The 25,386-nt window shown below is 47.1% G+C and overlaps 1 protein-coding gene across 2 annotated transcripts in view; it reads right to left on the bottom strand.

Annotated features, from left to right (window-relative positions):
- Positions 1–606: 606 nt before the first annotated feature.
- PLCD1 (phospholipase C delta 1) overlaps positions 607–25,386 on the bottom strand; it is a 63,663-nt gene continuing 38,883 nt past the window's right edge. For both annotated transcript variants that reach the window (XM_081931695.1, XM_081931694.1), the window contains exons 3-15: positions 22,302–22,530; positions 19,514–19,643; positions 18,151–18,382; positions 16,893–17,094; positions 14,904–15,048; positions 13,028–13,177; positions 12,582–12,710; positions 11,907–12,051; positions 10,250–10,366; positions 8,689–8,867; positions 7,943–8,075; positions 6,235–6,384; positions 607–4,536 (exon numbers count right to left, since the gene is read on the bottom strand). In XM_081931695.1, the coding sequence (XP_081787821.1) occupies positions 4,445–4,536; positions 6,235–6,384; positions 7,943–8,075; positions 8,689–8,867; positions 10,250–10,366; positions 11,907–12,051; positions 12,582–12,710; positions 13,028–13,177; positions 14,904–15,048; positions 16,893–17,094; positions 18,151–18,382; positions 19,514–19,643; positions 22,302–22,530 (2,033 nt within the window). In that variant the 3' untranslated portion in view covers positions 607–4,444. The remainder of the gene's footprint in view (positions 4,537–6,234; positions 6,385–7,942; positions 8,076–8,688; positions 8,868–10,249; positions 10,367–11,906; positions 12,052–12,581; positions 12,711–13,027; positions 13,178–14,903; positions 15,049–16,892; positions 17,095–18,150; positions 18,383–19,513; positions 19,644–22,301; positions 22,531–25,386) is intronic.

Below are 25,386 nucleotides of genomic sequence, written 5' to 3'. Positions count from 1 at the left end.
TCGTGACGAAATCAGCAAGTGAAACTGGGGCGCTCCTGTTTTGTCTTCCTTTTTGCCCCCAAGAGGAAGGACTTGTGGCCGACCCCACCATGGTTTATCATGTGGTAGAGCTCCTTGAATGACTTTTCCCAATCTTGGAACGGGAGAAGGAACCAGTGTCTGGGTAGGAGACCCTGACATGGAGGTTAAAAGATACACAGAGCCACAGTAGTAGTCGCCAACCTATTTTGGCCAGTGGGCCCATTTGGATTCTTGAGACGTTGCAGTGGGCGTAACAAAATGGCTGCCGTCGGGCATAATACAAAATAGCTGCTGTGTCTGAAAGAGCAGAAAATGCTCCCGCCATCATTGGGGAGGAAAGACTTCATTGTCCCCTGCCATTCTTGCTCAGAGAGCAATTTCTTGAACCTCTCCTCTGTTCAGAACAGATGGGAGGGTAGGTGTACAATCCTGCCATTCAAGAAGAAGTGAGCATTTTTTGGGGGGGTGGCAGAGTTCAAGGTAGGAGAGCTTGAGCTAATCCAGTTTAGTTGGCCATGTGCATTTACACATCAGGTGAACCCAGTAAGAAAAATAAACAGGAAAAGATGAGGCAGAGAAACACAATTTTTTTTTTTACTTTTCATTTTAATCGCAGTTAAAAAATATATTATTTATATCGTACTCTTGTCAACCCTCTAACTCTGTAGCTTTATATGGCATTTTTAAATTTTAAAAAACCACAATATAAAAGTCAGTTTTGCAGAATGATTGGGTTATATCTCGCTAAGCCGTACTCGAAGGCAGATCCGCTGAAATAAAGGGGCTTTCATTAGCTGCGCCCGCCAGTTCCAATGGGTCTACTCAACAGTATGACTGACATGGGATATAACCCATTTTGTCATGTCAGGGCAAGAAGTGGGAGCGTTGGTGTTGTTGGGCAAACTACTTTTGTCGTGTAAACAACAGGAGCACAACAGTACAAGACTGCAAATGATAGGCTGACGTTGTGCATTGCAGGGGTTTGGACTAGATGAATTGGCCTTTTCTATCCAGATGTTTTGGACTTTGGCTCACATCACTGTTGTAGTCTAAAGCACCTGGAAGACCCCAATTGGAGAAGGCTGATTTTTATTTTTATTTTGGATGGCAACTCTATGATTCTATGTCTTACACAAGCCCAAAATCCCAATTGGACTCAGCTATTGCATTATGACACAGTCAGGGCTCCACTTATGGAATATCTCTTAAAAGTCAGCTACAGTTGCATCTCAACCATCGTCTCAACCATTATTCAAGTTTACCACCCTGTGATTGTCTTCTACACAAACAGAATAAGGCTGGGGCAGTTATAAGGTCCCAATCCTTTTTTTAAAAGTGCTAGACCAGGACCTTACAGTTACCGCAATAAGGCATTACGTGTTTTTTCCATTACAAAATCCCAGATGGAAGTGTTTGGGGGGGGGGAGAGGTGACACAGTTCATCATAGTGCCTTGAGAAATGAGATAATGTTCGTCGCAAGAAAGGGAAAATGGAACGGCTTTTAGAAACCACCTTCCCGTTTAATAAATTTGCAATGTGTTTGTGAAAGTGGCTCTCAGGATTCCATCTCCCCAAATATATATATATGGCAAAGCCTAACCCAAAACAAGAGGCTATGTTGGGTTAGAGGCACATGGATTTCCATGACACAGGATGAGTTCCTGTCTACACTGAGCCCCTGCCCTATAACAATGCAGACCCCATTTTGCAGATGGGAGGATTGGAGGTGGTGGCTATTTTGTCAGGAGGCCAGCCAAGTCTCGAAATTTGCACTGAGAGGTAGCGAAAATGGTTGAGGAAAGAAGCCGGTGCCAACTTTGCTGACAAATGAACACCTCGACCCTGACAGGTGATCTACCCTGAGAGAGCAACTCTCCGCAAATCGAGGAATTCAAGTTGAGATCACAGATTCTCTCGGTCGGATCACTTTCAGGCACATCTGCTTTGATGTGGAACTGCAAACTGGCCAGTGCTGTTGACCAATTCCTACGTCTTGAAATGAAATCAGGGGCCTTTGGCATTTGGCAAAGCACCACAGCATAGGCACCTAAATCTGAAGCAAGCTTTGGGCCTGTTCTCATGAGATAAGATTGCGTGTAAATGAGCCTTCAGCCTCCGCAGATTGTTTAAAAGGATTCTGCTTAGTGAAAAGCAAAGGTTCTCCACTCTTTTCAATCCAAAGTGAGTTTTAGAGGCTGGGACCACATATAAAATAAGAGGATTTGGTACGACATTGTCAGTAGCATAGCATTTTCACAATTTGCTATAGATCACAGTGTAACGTGCTACAAAGATCCAGAGCCATTTAAAACTCGTAGATATCACTGAGAGAATTAGGTGCATTTTTAATTCTTTCCCACTGAAATCTACAGAACTCTTAAAAAGCATTCGGCTTTAGGGCGTGGATTTTGTAGTGTATCTCACATGTAATGTAAAAGAGGCAGAATGGTGGCACAACAGGACTCTGATTCAAAGCTTTTCGATGTGAGGTTATGTAAACTCTCCAAAAGTTTCCAGTCCTCACCATTTCACGGAAAACCTTAGATACAACTGTATCATGTTCAAAAACAGTAATAATTCAGAACCAGCTGGGGGAAACCCAATATTTAAAACAACAGAATTAGCATATTTTATATCAGTCAGTTTCTTTCAAGCGGCTGAATTTGCTAATGTTGGGATAAATTTCCACAGGCAACTATCATCTTTGGATAATGGCCTATGAGACTGATTGAACCCCAGTCTATATCCTCACCCCCCCTTCAAATTCAGAGCAATTTCCAAGCTACTGAGAAAAGAGAGGGTGTGACTATACAATGGACCTGCCCCTTGCTTGCTTTCGACTAAAAATAATGTAATAATTACTTCTAAAAAGATCGAACAAAATTACAAAATTTACAAAAAAAAAAAGTAGCATCTAGAAAATTCACAACGTGATGATTGATGCACTGGCCTCAGCTTCTAAAACTGAAAAAGCCCAATACCCTGACACTGTTTTGGGAAAGTTCAAGGACAGTGCTTATGTCTTAATGTCTAAAAAAAAAATTTAAAAATCACATTTTTACAGTATGAAATCCGGCTGGGAGTACATTGCTGGCCCACTCTAGCGCAGCAGAAACACAGAATGTAACACTGGCCCCAGAAATCAGCTTCTTAAGAATTTCTTGTTTCAGCCAATGGGTCAATTATGACTTAAAAGGTGCCCGGTTAAATTTCAGAAGTCGGAAAAGTTGCAAAGGAGGGATTTGGGCTGTTGCTGGAGGTAGTATTAAACATTGCGCAAGTCTGCTTGATTTGAATGATTTACACAGCTTGCAGCGCCCAGCAGCGGAATGTGCGCTTTCTTAAAACGATGTGTACATCGTTCAACAACTTTCCTTAGCCTTCGAAATTGCATTGGAAATCGCCTTTACGCTTTTAAGCCTGCCTTACTTATCATGAGGACTGGAAACTTAAAAAAAATGAAAACCCTGAAAGGTGACGTCAGGAAGAACTGGCGCCTTGCTGCCACAAAGGAAGTCAGTAACCATCGGACATAAGGGAGGAAACAGAGGAAACAAGCGGAAAAGACACAGAAGCCACATCTCGGATCTGACTCAGAACATGCCTGAAGCCAGTGCTACAGTCCAGATGAGGTCTTCAGAGACAACAGAGGGGGGACAGTGGCCAGTGTGTGGAGCTCCCAGCCTTAAAGGACTAAAGTAACAATCTCCTGCGCCTGTCCTTATCTTAATTTTCGTGCTTCATGATTGAAAAGTTAGCTCTTTTTCTCCTTTCTCTCAGAAACAGCAGCTAGGATAAGGAGGAGGGGTCAGCAAACTTTTTCAGCAGGGGGCCGGTCCACTGTCCCTCAGACCTTGTGGGGGGCCGGACTATATTTTGAAAAGAAAATGAACGAATTCCTATGCCCCACAAATAACCCAGAGATGCATTTTAAATAAAAAGCACACATTCTACTCATGTAAAAACACCAGGCGGGCCCCACAAATAACCCAGAGGTGCATTTTAAATAAAAGGAGACATTCTACTCGTGTAGAAACACACTAATTCCCAGACCATCCGCGGGCTGGATTGAGAAGGCGATTGGGTCGGATCCAGCCCCCGGGCCTTAGGTTGCCTACCCATGATAAGGAGGATAGCCCAGCTTCCCCACCACAACAGAACGTGGCCTTTTACAGGCACTTGGAGCAGCAATTCTCCACGATGCTTTCTAAACGCTGCAAGGCAGTTTGCAGAACGACCTCTGTGGTGGTTGGCTCGACTCATTTGTCCATTTCCTGCTCTCCGGGGATGTTGTGGGGATTCCACATCGGCTAAAAACCAGGGTAGTGTTTGTGGTCTCTCTCTTCCCAGCTTGGTAGGCAAGTTCATTTGGAAAGGGAAAGCAGGGACCTCTCCCTTGAGCAGTCCGAGAAAATTGTCCTTTTAGTAAGCATCCGTAATATTGATGTGTACGAAGAGCGTGGCAGAAGGGTACTGGTCTCCGTTCTTCGTCAAGAGATGAATGTGGCGATAGCCTGGAGATTATCAGAAAGAGAGAGAGAGAGAGAGAGAGAGAGAGAGAGAGAGAGAGAGAGAGAGAGAGAGAGAGGTAGGTTACATCAAACATGGTGTTCTCTTCACTTGGTGTATTTCAATAGCTGGCACTGGGAGTGGCAACAATCTGACTCCTACATGCCAGGGGAACTGGAGGACGCAACATAGAGATGGGGGAGAAATTCAGTTTTAACGTGGCCTAATTCGCTCTTTCCAAAACAAAGACACAACAACCTGAAAAAGCAGATAGCCTTCGAAACCTGTACATCCCTGAATTCTGTGATGCAGTTCTCCAGCCACAAGTCTGCATATATTAAGAGAAAGTGTGCTATAAACTGTCTTCTCTGAAGGCGGCCAACTCCTTCTCTTACACATGTCACCAATAATAATTCAGAAAAGTGTCAGTTACAGATAGGTAGTCGTGTTGGTCTGCCATAGTCAAAACAAAACAAAATCCTTCCAGTAGCACCTTAAAGACCAACTAAGTTAGTTCTTGGTATGAGCTTTCGTGTGCATGCACACTTCTTCAGATAGAAGATGTGTATCTGAAGAAGTGTGCATGCACACGAAAGCTCATACCAAGAACTAACTTAGTTGGTCTTTAAGGTGCTACTGGAAGGAATTTTTTCAGAAAAGTGTGTCTTGGATTATCAGGATTATTGGGAAGCGGTGCCTGATCTGGGCAGTAGAGGGCGCTGTGCTCCTATAAGACACCTGGGAGGTTCGTAAACAGTGTGGTTTATCTGTTGTTGCTGACCCCTTGAAATTAACAGACCCAAATTAGTCATGTTAATTAACTTCACTGGGTTTACTCAGAGTAGGACTAGTGTTGGTAACGGCCCTATCCCCTGAATTTCAGCCCACAAGGCAGCCTCCAACAGAGCTTATTAACTAAAAAGGTAAAGGTAAAGGGACCCCTGACCATTGGGTCCAGTCACAGACGACTCTGGGGTTGTGGCACTTATCTCGCTTTATTGGCCGAGGGAGCCGGCGTACAGCTTCCGGGTCATGTGGCCAGCATGACTAAGCCGCTTCTGGCGAACCAGAGCAGCGCACGGAAACGCCGTTTACCTTCCTGCCGGAGCAGTACCTATTTATCTACATGCACTTTAATGTGCTTTTGAACTGCTAGTTTGGCAGGAGCAGGGACCGAGCAACGGGAGCTCACCCTGTCGTGGGGATTCAAACCGCCGACCTTCTGATCAGCAAGTCCTAGGCTCTGTGGTTTAACCCACAGCGCCACCCGCGTCCCCGCTTATTAACTACAAACCCCCAACTTTGAGATTCCTTCCAAACCTGCGTCAAAGTTTTGCAGTCATTTTGCAGCCTTTTGCAGCACCCCCCCCACGTTTTGCAACATGCCCCCCAACTGAATAATTGATACATCAAAGTGGGGTTCAAACCCAAAAATCCAACATTGTTTGATTCACTCCAAACCGGTGCCAAAGTTTTCACTGCAAAATGACTGCAAAACCTTGGCACAGGTTTGGAGAAGATGCAGAATTTTGGGGTTCGTAGTTCGTGAAGACCTCCCAACCATATTGAAAGAGACATTACACTTAAAAAGGAGAGAGAACTTTTAAAAAACAACAACCCCCAGTTGTTAGCTGGCCCCAGAAACTCCCTATTTAAGCTTCGAATGAAGAGTTTGCTCTGAAGGTTAAGATGGAAAGACTCACCTTGCTTCAAGCTTGTGAAGGGAGCTGTGAACTGCCCAATGAAGTCATTTTTGGTTGACGCGTCAAAGTCTTCAACCATGAAACCAACCAGTGCGAGCTGAGGGACGTCAATGTCAAACTCAAACGCTTCATCCCATCTGGGGTTAAAGCCTGCCAAGGGGGGGGGGGGAAGAGTGTTAGGTGAGGAAGGAAGAACAGACAAACACGGGCAACACAGAGATGTACAAGTCTGAGCATCTTTCCAGTAGGCTAGATCCGTAAAAGATAGAAAAATCTGGCCTCATCCTTGATTGGTAGAAAAGATGCTCAGAGACACGTTTTTCCTTTCTCTTTCTGGGCTGCATCAACAGAAGCAAAGAGTGCCGATCAAGAGAAGTAATGAAAAGGTAAAGGGACCCCTGACCATTAGGCCCAGTTGTGGCCAACTCTGGGGTTGCGGCGCTCATCTCGCTTTATTGGCCGAGGGAGCCGGCATACATGTGGCCAGCATGACTAAGCCGCTTCTGGCAAACCACAGCAGCGCACGGAAACACCGTTGACCTTCCCACTGGAGTGGTACCTATTTATCTACTTGCACTTTGACATGCTTTCGAACTGCTAGGTTGGCAGGAGCAGGGACCGAGCAACGGGAGCTCACCCCGTCGCGGGGATTTGAACAGCCGACCTTCTGATCGGTAAGTCCTAGGCTCTGTGGTTTAACCCACAGCGCCACCCGTGTGAAGTAATAGTCCCACTCTATTCTGCCTTGGTGTTCTGTGTCCAGTTCTGCGCACCTTTCTTGTAGCTTGAAGCCACTGGTTCGGGTCCCACCCTCCAGAGCAAGAGAAAACAAGCTTGTTCATCTTTCACGTGAAAGCCTCTGAGATATTTGATGACTAACACATCTCCTCTTCTCCTTGGCGTGTAAGTTTTCCACATGCCAAGGAGATCGTGCCATAGTGGGAGTTTCCAAAACGGCAATCCCCTTCACCCCAACTCCTTTGCAAGGTGGTATAGCCTTTTGAGAGGACTGTACCACATGCATGTCTGCAGACTTTAATCAGTTTTCAGTTGGGCTGAAAGCCAAGCAGCCCATCGCCCAAAGTTGGGAGAATATACAACCAAGGCTTTTGCCAGCTATGGGTAATTTTGGATTCAGTATCCCTTTCCCCTTCCAGGAAGCAATGAAAGGCCCTTTTGTAAGGCATCTTGGACAAAGAATAGCAGCTTCAGCTTTTTCCTTTGCCGGGAAACAAATGAACAAAGCCGCTATTGAATCTCCATTTACGGAGCTACAGCAAGAAGAAAGAGCCTCTCCAAGCTAGGAGCCAAGGGTTTGTCAGAGTAGCAGCCCAGAAGGCATGGCAGCCAAAATCTTGGTCCCTTTTCCAAAATCTTGGTCCCACTGGGCTGGACTTTAAGCTCATGGTTTCTAAGCGCCTCAGTGTCATGGACTGGTTGGATGCAGAGGAATGGTGGGAGGAACCTCCAAGGGAAGAAGGCTCAGAGCCCGGGGAATGGTGGTGGGATGACTATGAGCAGTCAGAGGGAGAAGACTGGGAAGAGGAAGTGTTGGGAACGGAAGAGGTAACAGGGTTTAGTGAGCAGGGAGAGTCTGGGGCAGAGAGAAGACCAGAATGAGAGGCAGTAGCTGAAGCAGGAGAGAAGGAGGCCAAGAGGCAGAGATGAGTTCAGCTGGTGAAGACTCACAAGTGTCTCCTCCTCTTACCATTGTTGTCAATGACGGTGGTTTGCTTCTTCTCGTTGTCCCTCTGGACGCCGTGGATCTCGACTATCACCCTGGGGTCCACAATGGAGTTTTGGCTCTTGTTCACCTTGGGCAGTTGCTGGCCTGTGATAACCTGTAAGAGAGAACGAAGGGGTCTTGAGTGCCCATCGTGACTTGGAAGCCTTCCAGGGGACAATAAGGAACAGCACTGGGGCACCAACTTTGGACCATAGCTGTCAACTTACAGATTTGAAAATAAGGGACCAGCAGCCTCGAAAATAAGGGATCAGCAGCCAAAATAAGGGATTTTAGTCAACCAGCAGCCAAACGAAGCCTCAAGTGGTGGTTCCCACAGTGCAGCAACCCGGCAAAGGGGATGCAGCAAGGAAAACCACTGTCACCTCTCCGCTGGGAAGCGCTGAGCAAAGGCGAGTCCCCAGGCAACACAGCTGATTTGATCGGCACAAGGCATGCAAGCTCCACCCCCCAGTTGTTCTTAGACTCCTTATTGGGTGAGCAACGCAGCCAAGCAACACAGTTGGAGCCTCGTTCTTCCCCGGCCGGCAGGCAGGGAGGGAGAGGAGCTGCTTCCTTTGAAACCCAGGAAATTTAAGGGACATCAACAATAAGGGACAGCAGCAGGACATGGCACTGGGATAAGGGACTGCCCCGCCAAATAAGGGATGCTTGACAGCTATGCTTTGGACTTCAGAGAAATGCATGTAATCCTCGTTTCCAATTCCTACCTTCACCTGGAGTTTCTTCTTGGTGCACCACGGCCCTTCTGAGACGGCCTTGGGGTTGAACCTGGCATGCTCATCCCGCAGAAATTCTGGCTTTAGGACGTACCCACAAAAGCCGTTTTCCTGGAACCGGCCTTGGTAGACATCCATATCGGTTCCCTTGGACTGAAAATTCAAGGCAACTGGGGGGGGGGAGAAATACGTACAATTAATTGGCAAATTATTATTTTATAAGGCAATGCTTCATTTAGGTGTGTATGATCATTAGTAGCCCTTAACCCGTTGAATGGGGCACGATAGCAGATTTACAGAACATTGTCATGTTCTGGAAAAGTAATGTAGTCCTTGCTGAAAACTGCACCTGTTTATCCTGGCTTTTGACACTTGAGGTGTATATACTTTAACACCCGCTTTGACGTTAACATATGAGAGTGCTGGAGGTGAAATAGTTAAACAAGTTACCCAATCAGAACCCAGGGGGTGGAGTCAGAGGGACTATAAAACCAGCACTGTGAGGCGCGAAAGGGGAGTTCATTGGGAGTTGGCTGGAGTGGGAGTGAATTGGGATAGAGTCTGTGGGGAGATTGAGTTAGTGTAGCGAAATAAGCTGAGTCAGGGACAGTTAGGGGCTAGGAAGACAAGTACCGTATTTTTCGCTCTATAGGACGCACCCGACCATAGGACGCGCCTTGTTTTAGAGGGGGAGAACAAGAAAAAAAATTCTCTCCCTCTCTGCGTAGCGCCTCTTCAGCGAAGCAGCAGGAGAAACGGAGCCCCTTCCATTTCTCCTCCCACTTCGCTGAAGGGGCGCTGCGCAGAGAGGGAAAGCTGCACAGTGCCTCTCCAGCAAAGCAAAGCCAGGAGAGCGAGAGGGATCGGTGTGCACCGACCCCTCTCGCTCTCCAGGCTTCAGCGACAGCAACGCGAAGCCTCAGGAGCACAGCGGGAACGCTCCCACTGTGCTTTGGAGGCTTCGCGTTGCTATCTCTGAAGCCATGGAGCCTGCATTCGCTCCATAAGATGCACACGCATTTCCCCTTAATTTTGGGAGGGGGGAAAGTGTGTCTTATAGAGCGAAAAATGCGGTAAATGTCTGAGAGGTGGTTTAATGAGGGAGAGCAGGTAGCGGAAGTTATAGGTCTGGATAGGCACCCTATGAATGTAATTGACCGATACTGTTTATGAAACCACACGCTTGCTAAACTGCAATAAATAAACCGAAGTTTATGTTCCAATTTAACCCTGACTGGACTCAGTATTGTACCAGGTAGGGCCTGGGTGGTGGCAGTGAGAAATAAAGTGGTGGCACAGGGATCAATAGGTGGTGAAACGTCTGGGGACCCTGTGTGATTGCCACACCCGCCTCATTTTTAAGACTGTAATATGTTTTGAACTAATTTTAATATTGTGTTTTAATGCTGTAACCACTCTGGGGCCTTAAAGGGAAGGGCAGGTGATAAGACAAACAAACAGAAAGACAGAGATAAAATTACTTCACAGCCCCCTTTCATCCCCAGTTATTCACAACTAAATAAGCCATGTTGATTTTAACAACCCAATTTACCAATTTGGCATCCCACATTCCACATGTCAACAGGGTTGAAGTTAGACGAATCCGTCCTCCATCCCGCGGGGTAGATTCTGCTCAGGTGCCTGATGTTGTGATGGATAAAGTCGGGCCCTGGAATGAGAACAGGGAAAAAAAATGACAATTTCTTTCTCCTCCTCTAATCATAATGGAACTGTGGGAGAGCTGGGGTGACCCAGAGAGACATATTAGGGTTGTGAGGGCGGAAAACTCTTCTTCGTACAGTGGTACCTCTGGTTATGTACTTAATTCATTCCAGAGGTCCGTTCTTAACCTGAAACTGTTCTTAACCTGAAGCACCACTTTAGCTAATGGGGCCTACCGCTGCCGCCGTGCTGCCGCCGTGCGATTTCTGTTCTCATCCTGAAGCAAAGTTCTTAACCCGAGGTATTATTTCTGGGTTAGCAGAGTCTGTAACCTGAAGCATATGTAACCTGAAGCGTATATAACCCGAGGTACCTCTGTACAACACATAATTAAGGCTAGCACACATGAGGCTCCAATAAGTGTTGGGAATGTAAAGAAGGCGATTTTTTCATATGTGGAATTGCAGAATGATTGAAAATTATTGGGATATGATTTATAATGAAATTAAGAAAATATTTACGATAATGTTTGCTAAAAGACCAGAAGCCTTTTTATTAGGCACTTCAGGTCAAGATTGGACAAGAGGAAAGAAGAAACTTTTTAGTGTATGCTACGGCTGCGGCTAGGATGCTAGCCCAAAGATGGAAAAGTGACCAACCAAAGAAGAATGACCAACTCTGGGGTTGTGGCACTCATCTCGCTTTATTGGCCAAGGGAGCCAGAGTACAGCTTCCGGGTCATGTGGCCAGCATGACTAAGCCGCTTCTGGCGAACCAGAGCAGCGCATGGAAACACCGTTTACCTTCCCGCCGGAGGGGTACCTATTTATCTACTTGCACTTTGACGTGCTTTCGAACTGCTAGGTTGGCAGGAGCTGGGACCGAGTAATGGGAGCTCACCCCATTGAGGGGATTCGAACTGCCGACCTTCTGATCAGCTCTGTGGTTTAACCCAAAGCACCACCCACATCCCTGCAATGTTGTTAGCATGATAAAAATGTAAAAAATTAATTCAAAAAATTATTTAAGGCTATCACACGTGAATGTGGCCACCAGGATCTGACAAAACAAATATACCGAGCATTATTAGTGACGCTGGCCAAACAGCTTCCAGGTTCAGCAGCGGTATACCTGCAAATGGGTGGTGCCGGAAACGAGAAATAGGGGGAAGGAGTGGTTTGGCATGCCCTCCTTGTAAGCTTATAAGATGGGGGAGTTCAAAAGTAGGGGAGACACCCCCACAAAAAACAGCCCAGTAAGGACCGAGCACAATCAATAGCCATGGAACGCTGGCTGGTTATTAGCAGGGAATAAATAGAAAATGGGGGGTGGGTGGGTTGGAATGGAATTCCCTTGACGTGGGCATGGCTAGCTGGCTGGAATGGAGTATCCTGGGAATGGGAATGGCTGGCTAGCATCGTGAATAGCAGCGCACTCTACACTGCAGCGTTTTACTCTAGGTCACACACGCACACCATGTTCTTGGGTTATGTTCGGTCGGTGGATCTCTCTTTTGAGCACACCAGATGAGGCAAGGGGCTACTTACCAGATTCCTGGGCCAGCTTCAAAGCTTTGCTTTCGCTGAAGGATGACATTTCATTGCAATCGGTATTATTGAAACCTTGGAAGTGGACACTTTTGCAGTAGACCACCGTGTCAGATAGCTCCTGGGCAAGCTTCAGTTTTTCACTCTAAAAAGGGACAAGGGACAAGGTAGAAAACTGAGAATTCATCATAGTTTCAGGGGTGGGAGGCAGGGAGTGAAACAACCCACCGGCCTCTCAATCTCCATGGTTGTAGATGGTGCTCGTCTTACTCAGAGTAAGGTAAAGGGACCCCTGACCATTAAGTTCAGTCGTGACCGACTCTGGGGTTGCGGCGCTCATCTCGCTTTATTGGCCGAGGGAGCCGGAGGTTGTCTGCAGACAGTTTTTCCAGGTCATGACTAAGCCGCTTCTGGTGAACCAGAGCAATGCATGGAAACACCTTTTACCTTCCCACCGGAGTGGTACCTATTTATCTACTTGCACTTTGATGTGCTTTTGAACTGCTAGGTTGGCAGGAGCAGGGACCGAGCAACGGGAGCTCACCCCGTCACGGGGATTCGAACCGCCAACCTAGGCTCTGTGGTTTAACCCACAGCGCCACCCGCGTCCCTAGCAGTTGCTAAGAACACGCAAAATCAGGGCCTGGAATTGCTAACATGGTCCACGAAGCTCACCGTCCTTTTCCTCTCCACTTCGATCTTCACAGTTTCGTCTTCCATTTCAGCCGCTTCGTCCTCATCAGAGACTTCTTCCGTCTCTGAGCTCAGCTTCTTCCCTTTCACGAGAATTTTCCCCTTTAATTGCTAGTGGGAAAAGGCAAAGAAAAAAGAGATATCACAGCGGCAAAGGGCGCAAATGGTGGAACAGGATCAGTATCCCTGGCCCTCCAGACATGGTGGGACTCCAGTTCCCATCAGCCTCGGGAAACATGGCCAATGGTCTGGGAAGGAGAACTGCATCTCCTATCATCCCAAACCATCAACCAATGCTGTCTGGGGCTGAGGGGAGTTGTAGTCCCACAACATCTGGAGGGCCACAGGTTCCACACCCCCGACTTAGTTTGTCAACCAAGATGGCAGCCGCAGTGTTTTACGTGCTGATAAAATGCAGCTGAACTCACCTCCGGCGAAGGGAGCTCGGAAGCATTGGAGTCGACTGGCGCCACCAACAGCATGTCTTCCAAGATGTTGTGCATGTGGTACGCCATCGTTTTCTGCTGCTCGAGACTACAGTGGTTCTCCAGGGATATGATGACAGGATAAGGAGAGGTCTGCGGGGGGTAGGAGGGGGTGGGAGAGAGAACAGTGACATTAATACAAGAATAACTGCTGTTTTCCTCCTGTATACGAGTGACTCCAACCCTTGAGCTCTTCAAGAAAGGTCCTGCTCTGCTGGGTGCTTACTTTTGGGGAAGTAAAATCGAGGTGCCCCCAGAGCAGGGCCTTCTTTTTAAAACAAAATTAATTTAAATGTTATTAATTTTCAAGACACATTATCCAAACACTTGGTCTTCTCCTCCCCCAGAAAACAAGTCTAATGCAACAGATGTCTTAATACATCTGTGGCATGGGTAGGCGAACTAAGGCCCAGGGGCAGGATCCAGTCCAATCGCCTTCTAAATCTGGCCCGTGGATGGTCCGGGAATCAACATGTTTCTACATGAGTAGAATGTGTCCTTTTATTTCAAATGCATCTCTGGGTTATTTATCGGGCCTGCCTGGTGTTTTTACATGAGTAGAATGTGTCCTTTTATTCAAAATGCATCTCTGGGTTATTTGTGGGGCATAGGAATTCATTTCCCCCCCAAAAAAATATAGTCCGGCCCCCCACAAGTTCTGAGGACCAGTGGACCGGCTCCCTGCTGAAAAAGTTTGCTGACCCCTAATCTACGGTATATGCTTATTTGGTGGGTGCCAAACATCAGTGTGTCCATTTGAATTTGGATGTCATATTTTAGCAAAATCATCAGGATCAATTGCACCATTCTGGGTGTGTGCTCTCTCAGTTTCTTAGAAAAAGCAATTGCCCCAGATTGCAGCAACACTGGTGCTGAAAAGCCTCCCCAAAAAAGCCCATCGGGTTCCTTCTTTGCTTGACTTTAGGTATGTAGGATTTTTGTTTTTTTAAACAATAAATTCACCCGGGAATTTTAACTGGGACTTTTTTTGAAATGCCCCTTGTTGCTATTTTCATTTCTTGCTCGCGGCATGTCTCAAAGTGTCTTGCAATGGTAAAGGTAAAGGGACCCCTGACCTTTAGGTCCAGTCGTGGACGACTCTGGGATTGCGGCGCTCATCTCGCTTTATTGGCCGAGGGAGCCGGCGTACAGCTTCCGGGTCATATGGCCAGCAGGACTAAACTGCTTCTGGTGAACCACAGCAGCGCACGGAAACGCCGTCTACCTTCCCGCCAGAGTGGTACCTATTTATCTACTTGGTTTAACCCACAGCGCCACCCGCATGCCTAAAAAGGTTCTAGCACCTCTCTATTAATACAAAAAAATATATAATAAAGTAAAAGGAGATGTAAGGGATTAAACAAAAGATACAGAGTATCCCCTTTCACAGGGTTCGAACCACCAACCTTCGGGTTAATAGCCAGACACACTGCCCCATTGCTGTAGGGTTAAAAACACACTTGCCACCCAACAAATCAGGACTTTGGTGATGGGAAAGTGATAGGAAATGCACAAGAAAGTTCAGGATAATGTTTGCTTGGCACAACCTCCCTCTGAACCAGAGCAGCGCACGGAAACGCCGTCTACCTTCCCGCCAGAGTGGTACCTATTTATCTACTTGCACTTTGACGTGCTTTCGAACTGCTAGGTTGGCAGGAGCTGGGACTCAGCAATGGGAGCTCACCCTGTTGCGGGGATTCGAACTGCCGACCTTCTGATCGGCAAGTCCTAGGCTCTGTGGTTTAGACCACAGCGGTACAAAAGGCATAAAGAGATTTAAAGCTAGGGTGCTGGCTGGAGGGAGAGGAGCCGCCCTTACTTTGAAAGCGTAGTTCTTGATGGCTTTGATGGCATCGCAGAAGAGAATCTTGGAGGTGAGCGTGTAGCCGTGGTAAATGACGGGCTCCGAATTAGGCCCGTCCCAGCAATCCAGCTCTACACACCGGCAGCCTTTGGTCAGGGCTCTGCAAATGAAACATCACAGGGTCTGTTGGGAGTTGTTCAAAATGAGATTCCCAGAAACGGCGAAAGGAGGAGGTGCCCATATATGTGGAGCTGCCTTATACGAAGTCAGACCCATGGGCTCCATCTAGCCTAGACCTTTGTGCAAATTAACTGAAACAAAGCGTTTTCTATCTTACTCCTCATCCTGCACTCAAAACAAACACGAAAAGTCAGTTGGTCATTATGGTGCCGGAAGCCAATAGAAGGAATGATGCGCTCGCCACAATATGTTGAGGTTCTACAAAAGAGAGTTATTCCAGAGCTGGAAAAGAGGTATCCTGGCAGTACTGGGATATTGCAACAGGACCTAGCCCCCTGCCACACATCCAAAGTGGTGAATAAATTCATGGCAGAGCAGCAAATACAGGTACTTGATAGGACAGGGAATTCCCTGGACGTAAATCCCATCGAGAATTTGTGGGCTATATGCAAAAGTCGCCTCCGTGCTGTAGACTGTATGACTATGGAGAAGCTCATTCAGACCTTAGAATCATAGAATCATAGAGTTGGAAGAGACCATAAGGGCCATCGAGTCCAACCCCCTGCCAAGCAGGAAACACCACCAGAGCACTCCTGACATATGGTTGTCAAGCCTCTGCTTAAAGACCTCCAAAGAAGGAGACTCCACCACACTCCTTGGCAGCAAATTCCACTGTCCAACAGCTCTTACTGTCAGGAAGTTCTTCCTAATGTTTAGGTGGAATCTTCTTTCTTGTAGAAGAAAGAAGTAGAAGAAGAGTTTGATTCAAGTAGAAGAAGAGTTTGGATTTGATATCCCGCCTTTCACTCCCTTTAAGGAGTCTCAAAGCGGCTAGCATTCTCCTTTCCCTTCCTGCCCCACAACAAACACTCTGTGAGGTGCGTGGGGCTGAGAGACTTCAGAGAAGTGTGACCAGCCCAAGGTCACCCAGCAGCTGCATGTGGAGGAGCGGGGAAGCGAACCCGGTTCCCCAGATTACGAGACTACCGCTCTTAACCACTACACCACACTGGCTCTCTGTGGTACAGGGATCCGAAAATCAACAGTGACTGTTCGAAACTAGTAGACTCATGCCAAACCATGTTCAAATGCTGCTTAAAAACAGCGGAGGTCATATCCATTACAAATGTACGTATATGTGAGTTTTCTACAATAAACTACACTGTTTGTTTCAGTTAATGTGCACAAGGGTGTAATACCGTTGACACGGACTGGCAGCAGCTCTCCTCTAGGGTTTCAGGGAGGGAGTCTTTCCCAGACATGTCTGCAGATATTGGGGACCTTCTCCACACAAAGCAAATGTTTTGTCGCTGAGCAACGGCCAGAACGATGGCTGTTTCTCTCCCAAGACCTGCAGTTCCCAGAATGGTTTAGCAACCAATCTCTCCTCCCAGGGAACTCTGGGGATTGTAGTTCTGGGGGTGGGGGAATAGGGATCTCCTAAGAACTCTCAGCATCCTTAACAAACTACAGTTCCCATGATTCTTTGCGGGGGAAGCCACGACTGTTTAAAGTGATACCACTTCAAATGTCTCGTGCGGCTAGGACCCAAGGCTGCTCACAAATTCTCCCCTTACGCCAGCCTTTGCTGACCTGATGGCTTCCAGATCTTTCGGACTACAGCTCTGAAACAAATTGTTTGTCTGGCACACTGAGGAGCACCGAGTTGCTGGGTCTGATAAGTGTTAGCCTTTTTAACTTCCCACAATGCCTTGGGTGATGCTGTGCCCCGGGGCACTGTGGGTAATTAAAATGGAAGCACCTCTCCCAGGCTCCTCTGACAACTCTCTTGGCTCTTCCAAGAGGGGAGATGATGTGCCGAACCTGATGTAAGCCTCGGTGCTGCTGGGTCCTCTCAGCTGGTCCTCCATGAGGTAGGTGTTGTGCGAAGACGATATGTAATAGTGGCTCAGCGGCTGGGTCATGTCCTGGTACACGGGGATGTGAGCTTGATTGAATACGTTTCCGTGGGGAGACAGCAAATACATCTGGAAGCCATCTTTGCTCATTACATTTTGTCCCTTGACTGTATAAAAAGAAGGGAGGGAGAAGAAAAGGGCAAAACTGAGAATGGGGCAGGCTGTGACTACACGGCTTTTTTGGGTGGGGGGTTGTTGCCAGCTTTTAGACATTGAATATTCAGTTTTAATTCTGATTTTCAGAAATTAAATCTTATTGTTTTCCTTTATTGCAGTGTTTCCCAACCTTGTGCCTCCAGCTGTTTTTGAACTACAACTCCCATCATCCCTGACTAGCAAGACCGGTGGCAAGGGATGATGGGAATTGTAGTCCAAAAACAGCTGGAGGCACAAGGTTGGGAAACACTGCTTTATTGTATTTATGTGAGATGCTTTGATAGTGTTGCTGGTGAAAATCAAGAGGGAGAGAGAGAGAGAGAGAGAGAGAGAGAGAGAGAGAGAGAGAGAGAGAGAGAGAGAAAGAAAGAAAGAAAGAAAGAAAGAAAGAAAGAAAGAAAGAAAGAAAGAAAGAAAGAAGAAACTCTAGGAGGGGGTCAGCAAACTTTTTCAGCAGGGGGCCGGTCCACTGTCCCTCAGACCTTGTGGGGGCCAGACTATATTTTTTGGGGGGAAATGAACGAATTCCTATGCCCCACAAATAACCCAGAGATGCATTTTAAATAAAAGCACACATTCTACTAATGTAGAAACACGCTAATTCCCGGACCGTCCGCGGGCCGAATTTAAAAGGCGATTAGGCCGGAGCCGGCCCCCGGGCCTTAGTTTGCCTACCCATGAACTATAGCCTACTCATACCACCAGAAAATTCTTCCTGATGTTTAGTTAGAATCTCCTTTCTTATAACTCAAATTCATAGGTTCTGACCCTACCCTCCGGAGCGGGAGAAAGCAAGCTTGCTCCACCTGCCATGTGACAGCCCTTCAGATATTTGAAGATGGCTACCATCTCAGCTCTCAGTCTCCTGTTCTCCATTCTAAACATATACCCAACTCCCTCAACCATTCCTCATAAGGCTTGGTTTCCAGATCCCTCATCGTCCTGGTCGCCCTCCTCTGCACGCATTCAGTGTAAATATTGTCAAATCCAAAGGGTTACCAACGTACCACTTCCGTTGGGTTCGTATCTCTCTATCAGAGAGAGCGCAAGTTCAGGCCCGGCATTCTCCTCACGCTGTTCTTCTCGAAGGAACCTCACCAGATCCTCCAGCGACATCATGGCCTGGCCGTTGGAGTGCTCAGAGAAGATCTCGTCGATCTCGCGCCGTTCGGTCAGTATCTTATAGAATTCCTCGATCTCGTCGTCCTCCAAAGTGTCCGTCTGGGATTTGTCGCATTGCTGTGAACGCAGAGAGAAGAGGTAAAAACTCTTCTTCTTTATGGGTTGAAACCTGAACCAGGGCTAAACAATGCAAAACAGATAGGGGTCATTGGAAAAGGTCAACTTTGCAGCCAGGCATGGAGTACATGATTGGCAGATCTTGCCGACGTACCAGGCCTTTTTCTCTCTGTTTTAGGGCGGAATCGGACTTGGCTAAATAAAGTTGGGAAGGAAGAGTGGATTCTGGGAGCTGGAAAAGGGAGCTGCCATTTTGAGGGCTTCAGAATAGAGAAGAGGGATTCTCTCAATTTTGGTTTCCCTCAGTTTCTCATTTTTTTCCAATCTTAAATTCAGTTTCCACATTTCCACATCACTTTGTGCCGCTGCTTCTTAAGTCCTCGTGAAACTGCATTAGCATTTTAACATACATTTATCCTAAAGTACCTATGCACATTCAATATGTGTGTTACCGCACACACATGCATTGTGTTGAACCAAGAAGTGACCCAAAAGCATCCTAAAAAGGGAGGAATTGAGTGTTCGTAGGCTTCTCCAATGGTGTTTCAAATATACGTGATTTCCCTGACACGTGCGGTGACTCAGAATGTAACCCCTGTGTAAATTGGGGGTGTTGCCTACATTTTTGTATGCAATCTTGCCTAACATACACATTTCTTGCATGCTTTTTTGTATTTGTGTGTGTCGTTTTCACTAGCCATATGCATTTTTTTGGCAAACTGCATTGCAAAATTCAGACAAGTGTGAATTTTGAAGGGCAGCTGTGTCAATTCAGGTTGTGTGTTTTTCTAGAAAGAATTCAGTAGGTTTGGCTTTAAAAGTGAACCAAACTGAATTTCTGCTCCATTGCTATTTGGTGTGCTTTAATCCGCTTTAATTATGCAACCCAAAATTTCCAGTATTCAACTGAATCCCTCCTAGAAAATTGTGAGAGTCAGGAATACACACACACACGTCTAATGAGTGCTAATCCTACTCTTTCCATATGCTTTACTCAAGAGAAGGCCCCCCTGGATCCCATCAGGCTTCCTTCCAGAGAATGTCCATAGGATCGGGTCCCTACCGTTTCACGAAACACCACTGCCTCGTAACAAACTAGGCTTGCAAGCGGACAAATTAAATTCTCCTTACCTCAAAGATATTCCGGGCATAGTTGTCATCGACTTGTATGTTGACTTCTTTCATGAAGTTCTTGAGCTCTTTAAAGCTCATCTTGTTGTCTTTGTTCTTATCTGCCTTCCGCAAGCAGGCGTGGATCCAGCTGTTCAGTTGCTTGTTAAGGGACCTACATTTTTTAAAAAACACCCCTCCTCTTCCAATATTACACCCTAAGCTTTTGGGGGGCGAATGTGTGTGAAAGCAGGTGGCTCCGGTTTCAAAATAGGTTTATCTCGGTCTCTAGCTAGGCTGTTCATCAGACTCTACCCTTGGTCACTTTGGGTAGGATATGCATCTCTGAAGTGGCATCGAAGCAACATTGATGTTTTGCCGGCCCACTCATAAGACAAGGTGAAGCAACTGCCTCAGGTGGCAGATCCACAGAGGTAGCAGATCCAGCCTCCAATGAGAGCACCGCCTGCTCTTGCAGTGGCAACAGGAGTGTGGCGCAGGATCCTTGGAGGCAGGATCTGCCATCTGCAAGGCAGCCTGCCCCTTGCCACCTCTATCTCTCAGCAAATAGGGGACACTGCTGGTTTCCTCCCACCCTGAAGGAGGAAATGGTATTAGTTCTCCCCTGGGCTCTGTATCCACCTGTTGAGATTCTGGAGGTCTGTTCTTAACCTGAAACTGTTCTTAACCTGAAGCACCACTTTAGCTAATGGGGCCTCCTGCTGCTGCTATGCCGCCACTGCACAATTCCTGTTCTCATCCTGAAGCAAAGTTCTTAACCCGAGGTACTATTTCTGGGTTAGCGGAGTCTGTAACCTGAAGCGTATGTAACCTGAAGCGTATGTAACCCAAGGTACCACGGTACAAGTTAAAATTGTCACCCATTACAGTGGTACCTTGGTTTACAGACTTAATCTGTTCTGGAAGTCTGTTCTTAAACCGAAACTGTTCTTAAACCGAGGCACACTTTCCCTAATGAGGCCTCCCGCTGCCGGTGCCCTTCCACCGTTCAGATTCCGTTCTTAGACCAAGGTAAAGTTCGCAAACCGGGACACTACTTCTGGTTTTGCGGAGTTCGTAAACCGAATCGTTCGTAAACAGGACTGTTCCTAAACCGAGGTACCGCTGTACTTTGCCCCTTTTTTTGCCTCTGGTACTGCTCACCAAATGTGGCCTCCAGAAGAGAATGTGGCCCTTGGTCTATAAAGGGTTCCCCATCCCTGATTTATATTAATGGTGCCTGTGAGACGTTTGCAACACAAAATTCAGCATGCTAAAAGCACTGGAGGAAGTCATTTAAAGGTTGCAATGACACACACACACACACACAAGTGTTGTGAATCAGTGCTTGCAGCACATTTCAAACAGACTACTAATCTTTCCCCAAGCGTACCCAAATATTAAAATGCCCAGCTAATTATAATACAGGTAATTGCAGCTTCAAGGAAAACCTCTGACTTACGCTAAACAGAGTCAGCGGGAGTTGACCTCAGCCGAGCCTCGGCTCAAAAAGGCAGTTGGCTTTCAAAATGTTTGAACTGGATCAAACCCCTGGCCGACGAATATCTAAATTTAGAAGTCCAAGCTGGAACTTCAAAAGCAGCGTCAAACTCATGCTTGTCTCTGAGAAGCCAGGGTTTTCCAAGAAAACGGCCCAAATCAGAAGGCATGATCACTAAATGCTGGTAATTATGCCCCATCAAATGGGCTGTGTCTATCTCCGCTTGCTTAACCATACCCAAATAGGGACACGTTTTCACTCTGTTAAGAAAGGGCTTTATCCAGAAACCAATGTCATCCTTTGGGGCACTGATTTAGCAAACATAATGGCTGGTTCTCAACCCAGTGGTGGAGTCTGTCACTTTAGAAGAGGAATGGGGAACCTCAGGCCTCGGAATATTTCTGTCTGGCCTTCAGTATACCTGAAGGAGAGTCTCCACCCCTATCATTCTGCCTGGACACTGAGGTCCAGCTCTGAGGGCCTTCTGGCCCTCACTGCAAGAAGTGAGGTTACAGGAACCAGGCAGAGGGCCTTCTCAGTGGTGGCACCCACCCTGCTGAACGCCCTCCCATCAGATGTCAAGGAAATAAACAACTACAGTGGTACCTCGGGTTACATACGCTTCAGGTTACAGACTCTGCTAACCCAGAAATAGTGCTTCAGATTAAAAACTTAGCTTCAGGATGAGAACAGAAATCGTGCTCCGGCGGCGCAGCGGCAGCAGGAGGACGCATTAGCTAAAGTGGTGTTTCAGATTAAGAACAGTTTCAGGTTAAGTATGGACCTCCGGAATGAATTAAGTACTTAACCCGAGGTACCACTGTATCTGACTTTTAGACAACATCTGAAGGCAGCCCTGTATCAGAAGGTTTTTAATGTTTGATGCTTTAGTTTGTTTTCAATATTCTGTTGGGAGCAGCCCAGAGTAATAAATTACTACTACTACTTCTACTACTCTCCTCAGGCCACACACCCTACTTGCCCGGCCTCACACCTTCCTTGAGTGTTCGTGCCTGGCCACAATGTCTCCTTGGACTCTGAAAACTCACTTTGCTTCCCTGACGGAGGCCACAGAGGGTTGTGTGACTCTGTGTAGAAACTAGTCTTCTGTACAAAGGGAGCATTGCATTTGACGCTCCGCCCATTTTGTTCCTGGCCCCACCCACCACCAGCAAGTGTGTCCCTGCACCCCCGCCCAAAGAAAAGGTTACCTTGAAGGGAATGGGGCCCTCAGCTTACAACTGGATATAAATGCAATAAACAAATGCATACTAGTGATAATATTTCTGGAACGAAACAAAAGGATACTGTTGTAATTTCTGCCGCTGGCTCATGGAGTTGCTCTTTGCGATGATCTTGGCCAGGCCTGCCACCCAGTGATTGGCATCAGCTTCAGAGCCAGCTATGAGGTCCAGGTTCTTCCTGTGGTCTTTGAAGATGATGGAAAAGCACCGATGCTCTGGTACATCCTTGCAGTATCTTTCCATCCCTTCCGTCCTGTGGCCTGCCCTGACGTCTTGGATATCCTCGATGGAAACTGCAGGAATAAACAGGTCGCTTTTTTGTTATCAAAAGTGAGCTAAGAGCCCAGACTTATCTGCATTTTGCAGAGGAGCCAAGCAACAATTTCCAGCACTCCGATTTGCTCTTTTCCCACACTGTCTTAACCCAAGTACCTGCTTTTTAAAAAGGTCCAGTCGCGGACGACTCTGGGGTTGTGCACTCATCTCGCTTTATTGGCTGAGGGAGCCGGCGTACAGCTTCTGGGTGATGTGGCCTGCATGACTAAGCCGCTTCTGGCGAACCAGAGCAGCACACGGAAACGCCGTTTACCTTCCCACCAGAGTGGTACCTATTTATCTACTTGCACTTTGACGTGCTTCCGAACTGCTAGGTTGGCAGGAGCTGGGACCGAGCAACAGGAGTGCACCCCGTTGCGGGGATTCGAACCGCCGACCTTCTGATCGGCAAGTCCCAGGCTCTGTGGTTTAACCCACAGCGCCACCTGCATCCCTAGAAGGGTTCTAGCACCTCTCTATTAAGACCAAAAAAAATATAATAAAGTAAAAGCAGATGTAAGGGATTAAACAAAAGATACAGAGTATCCCCATTCATTGGGCTCGAACCATCAACCTTCTGGTTAATAGCCAGACACACCAACCCATTGTACCACAGCTGTAGGGTTAAAAACACATTTGCCATCCAACAAATCAGGACTTCAGTGATGGGGAATGATGGGAAATGCACAAGAAAGTTGAGGATACCGTTTGCTTGGCACAACCTCCCTTCCTACAAATCAGAATGAATGCTGCATAAACAGCCAATGCCATCTAACCTCCCTGAAAACTTTGTGCAAACAATCAGGATGAATGCTGAGGGAACAAGTTGCGTGGAACGGACCGGTTATTTATTAATCAGTCGTTCTGATTTGTTTGTGAGGCGGTTTTACAATTGCCTGTAAAGTAATTGTTAACTCGCACTTTCGCCTCACTTTCCTTGCCACGAAAAGGGGTCATTTCAGAGGGTGAAAGCCACTTTAATTGCGTGAACTGAAGCCACTGGTGCGCCACTGCGTCCCCAACCTGCAAAACAGCGAGTGTCTGGAACCGGTTTGGGTTCCTCATTGCAGTTTGAAAACAAGCCGACATGTGTTCCCACAAGGAAGCAGAGAACGGCTCCCTATAGACCTGTTTTCACACTTCTGCTTCTCATATGAGCTAGGAGCGTGGGAAACATGTGAGATGCACACTGTGGGTCCTAGAGCTGTCAGTCGCAAGAAGACATTTCAGAGAAAGGGGATTAACTGTCTAGCACAAGCAACGTGGTACAAAACGACTAGGGATAGGTAAGCATTAGAGGCTTAAAATGCAGCAAAATCATTCCCCTTGCCCCTGGTTTTCAAGTCATGCTTTTAAAGGTAAAGGTAAAGGTACCCCTGACCGTTAGGTCCAGTTGCAGACGACTCTGGGGTTGCACGTTCATCTCGCTCTATAGGCCGAGGGAGCTAGCGTTTGTCCGCAGACAGTTTTGCTGGGTCATGTGGCCAGCATGACTAAGCTGCTTCTGGCGAAACAGAGCAGTGCACGGAAACGCCGTTTACCTTCCCGCCGGAGAAGTACCTATTTATCTACTTTCACTTTTGACGTGCTTTTGAACTGCTAGGTTGGTAGGAGCTGGGACTGAACAACCGGAGCTCACCCTGTCTCGGGGATTCGAACTGCCGACCTTCTGATCGGCAAGCCCTAGGCTCTTAAAATATGGGTTAAAATGCAGCCTCATTTTAATAGTAGGCCATAGATCAAAACCATAAAGGGAGGGAAACATAAGGGTCAGACTGAGTCCAAACCAAAGGCCAGGCGGAACAGCTCTGTCTTGCAGGCCCTGCAGAAAGATGTCACGTCCCCAGGGCCTTAGTCTTTTGTGACAGAGTGTTACACCAAGTCGGGGCCAGTACTGAAAAGGCCCTGGCCCTAGTTAAGACCAATCTAGCTGAGAGCAATTTTAGCCTTCTTCTCCATGAATTCGTTGAATCCTCTTTTTAAAGACTTCCAAATTGGTGGCCCTCGCTGCCTCCCGAGGGAGCCGGCTCCAGAGTTTAATTGTGCGCTGCACAAAGAAGTACTTTCTTTTATCACCACACCTCTCGGCGGTGAATCCCACGCTTTAGCGAGAGATGCATGAAGCATTTGTTCCCGAGACCAAAGTAACAATGCCCCTCAAAAATCACAGCATGATTTGTAACAGCCAGCTGCAGCGAGGGAGATAAGACTACAGCGCATTATCTCACTAAACCACAGGCCTACAATGACTCCTAAGATATATGTGGGCAGCTGAGCTGAGATAGAAACCGCAAAAGGATCTTTTCTCCACAGGCAACTTCTAAAGCCTAAAGGGAGACCCTTATCAGTCATCCTTCTGTGCGAAAAGATTCAGTGAGGGGAAAGCGCCAGTTCTGGTGTTCCTCTGACCTCCCTGGATTGGAAAGGGGCTGGCTTCACCCCCAGTCAGTCTTTCCCAACCTGGTGCCCTTCAGATGTTTTGGGCTACAACTCCCATCAGTCCCAGCCTGATGGGAGTTGTAGTCTGAATCATATGAAGGACACCAAGTTGAGAAAGGCTGGCATATAAGGACAAAGGAAAAATATCCATTGGACCTTTCTGAGGCCATGTCCGGCCTCTACATTTAAAGCAGTAAATCACACCACTTGGCTTCTCCCAAAGCATCCTGGGAAACGTAGTTTGTGAAGAGTGCTGAAGGTTTCTTGCCCCCTTTCTCTCTAATATATTTTGGATCAGATCTTCCAGAGCACATCCAAAAAAAAACAAAAACCCAGAATCACATGCCCCCAAAATCGACCAAAACCCGGTCCCACTTTTTCTGTATGTGGATGAT

This window comes from Podarcis melisellensis (assembly GCF_964234715.1).
Source record: "Podarcis melisellensis genome assembly, chromosome: 12".
Lineage (NCBI taxonomy): Eukaryota > Metazoa > Chordata > Lepidosauria > Squamata > Lacertidae > Podarcis > Podarcis melisellensis.
Note: the sequence above shows the minus strand (reverse complement) of the source record. Positions and strands in the feature narration are given on the sequence as shown.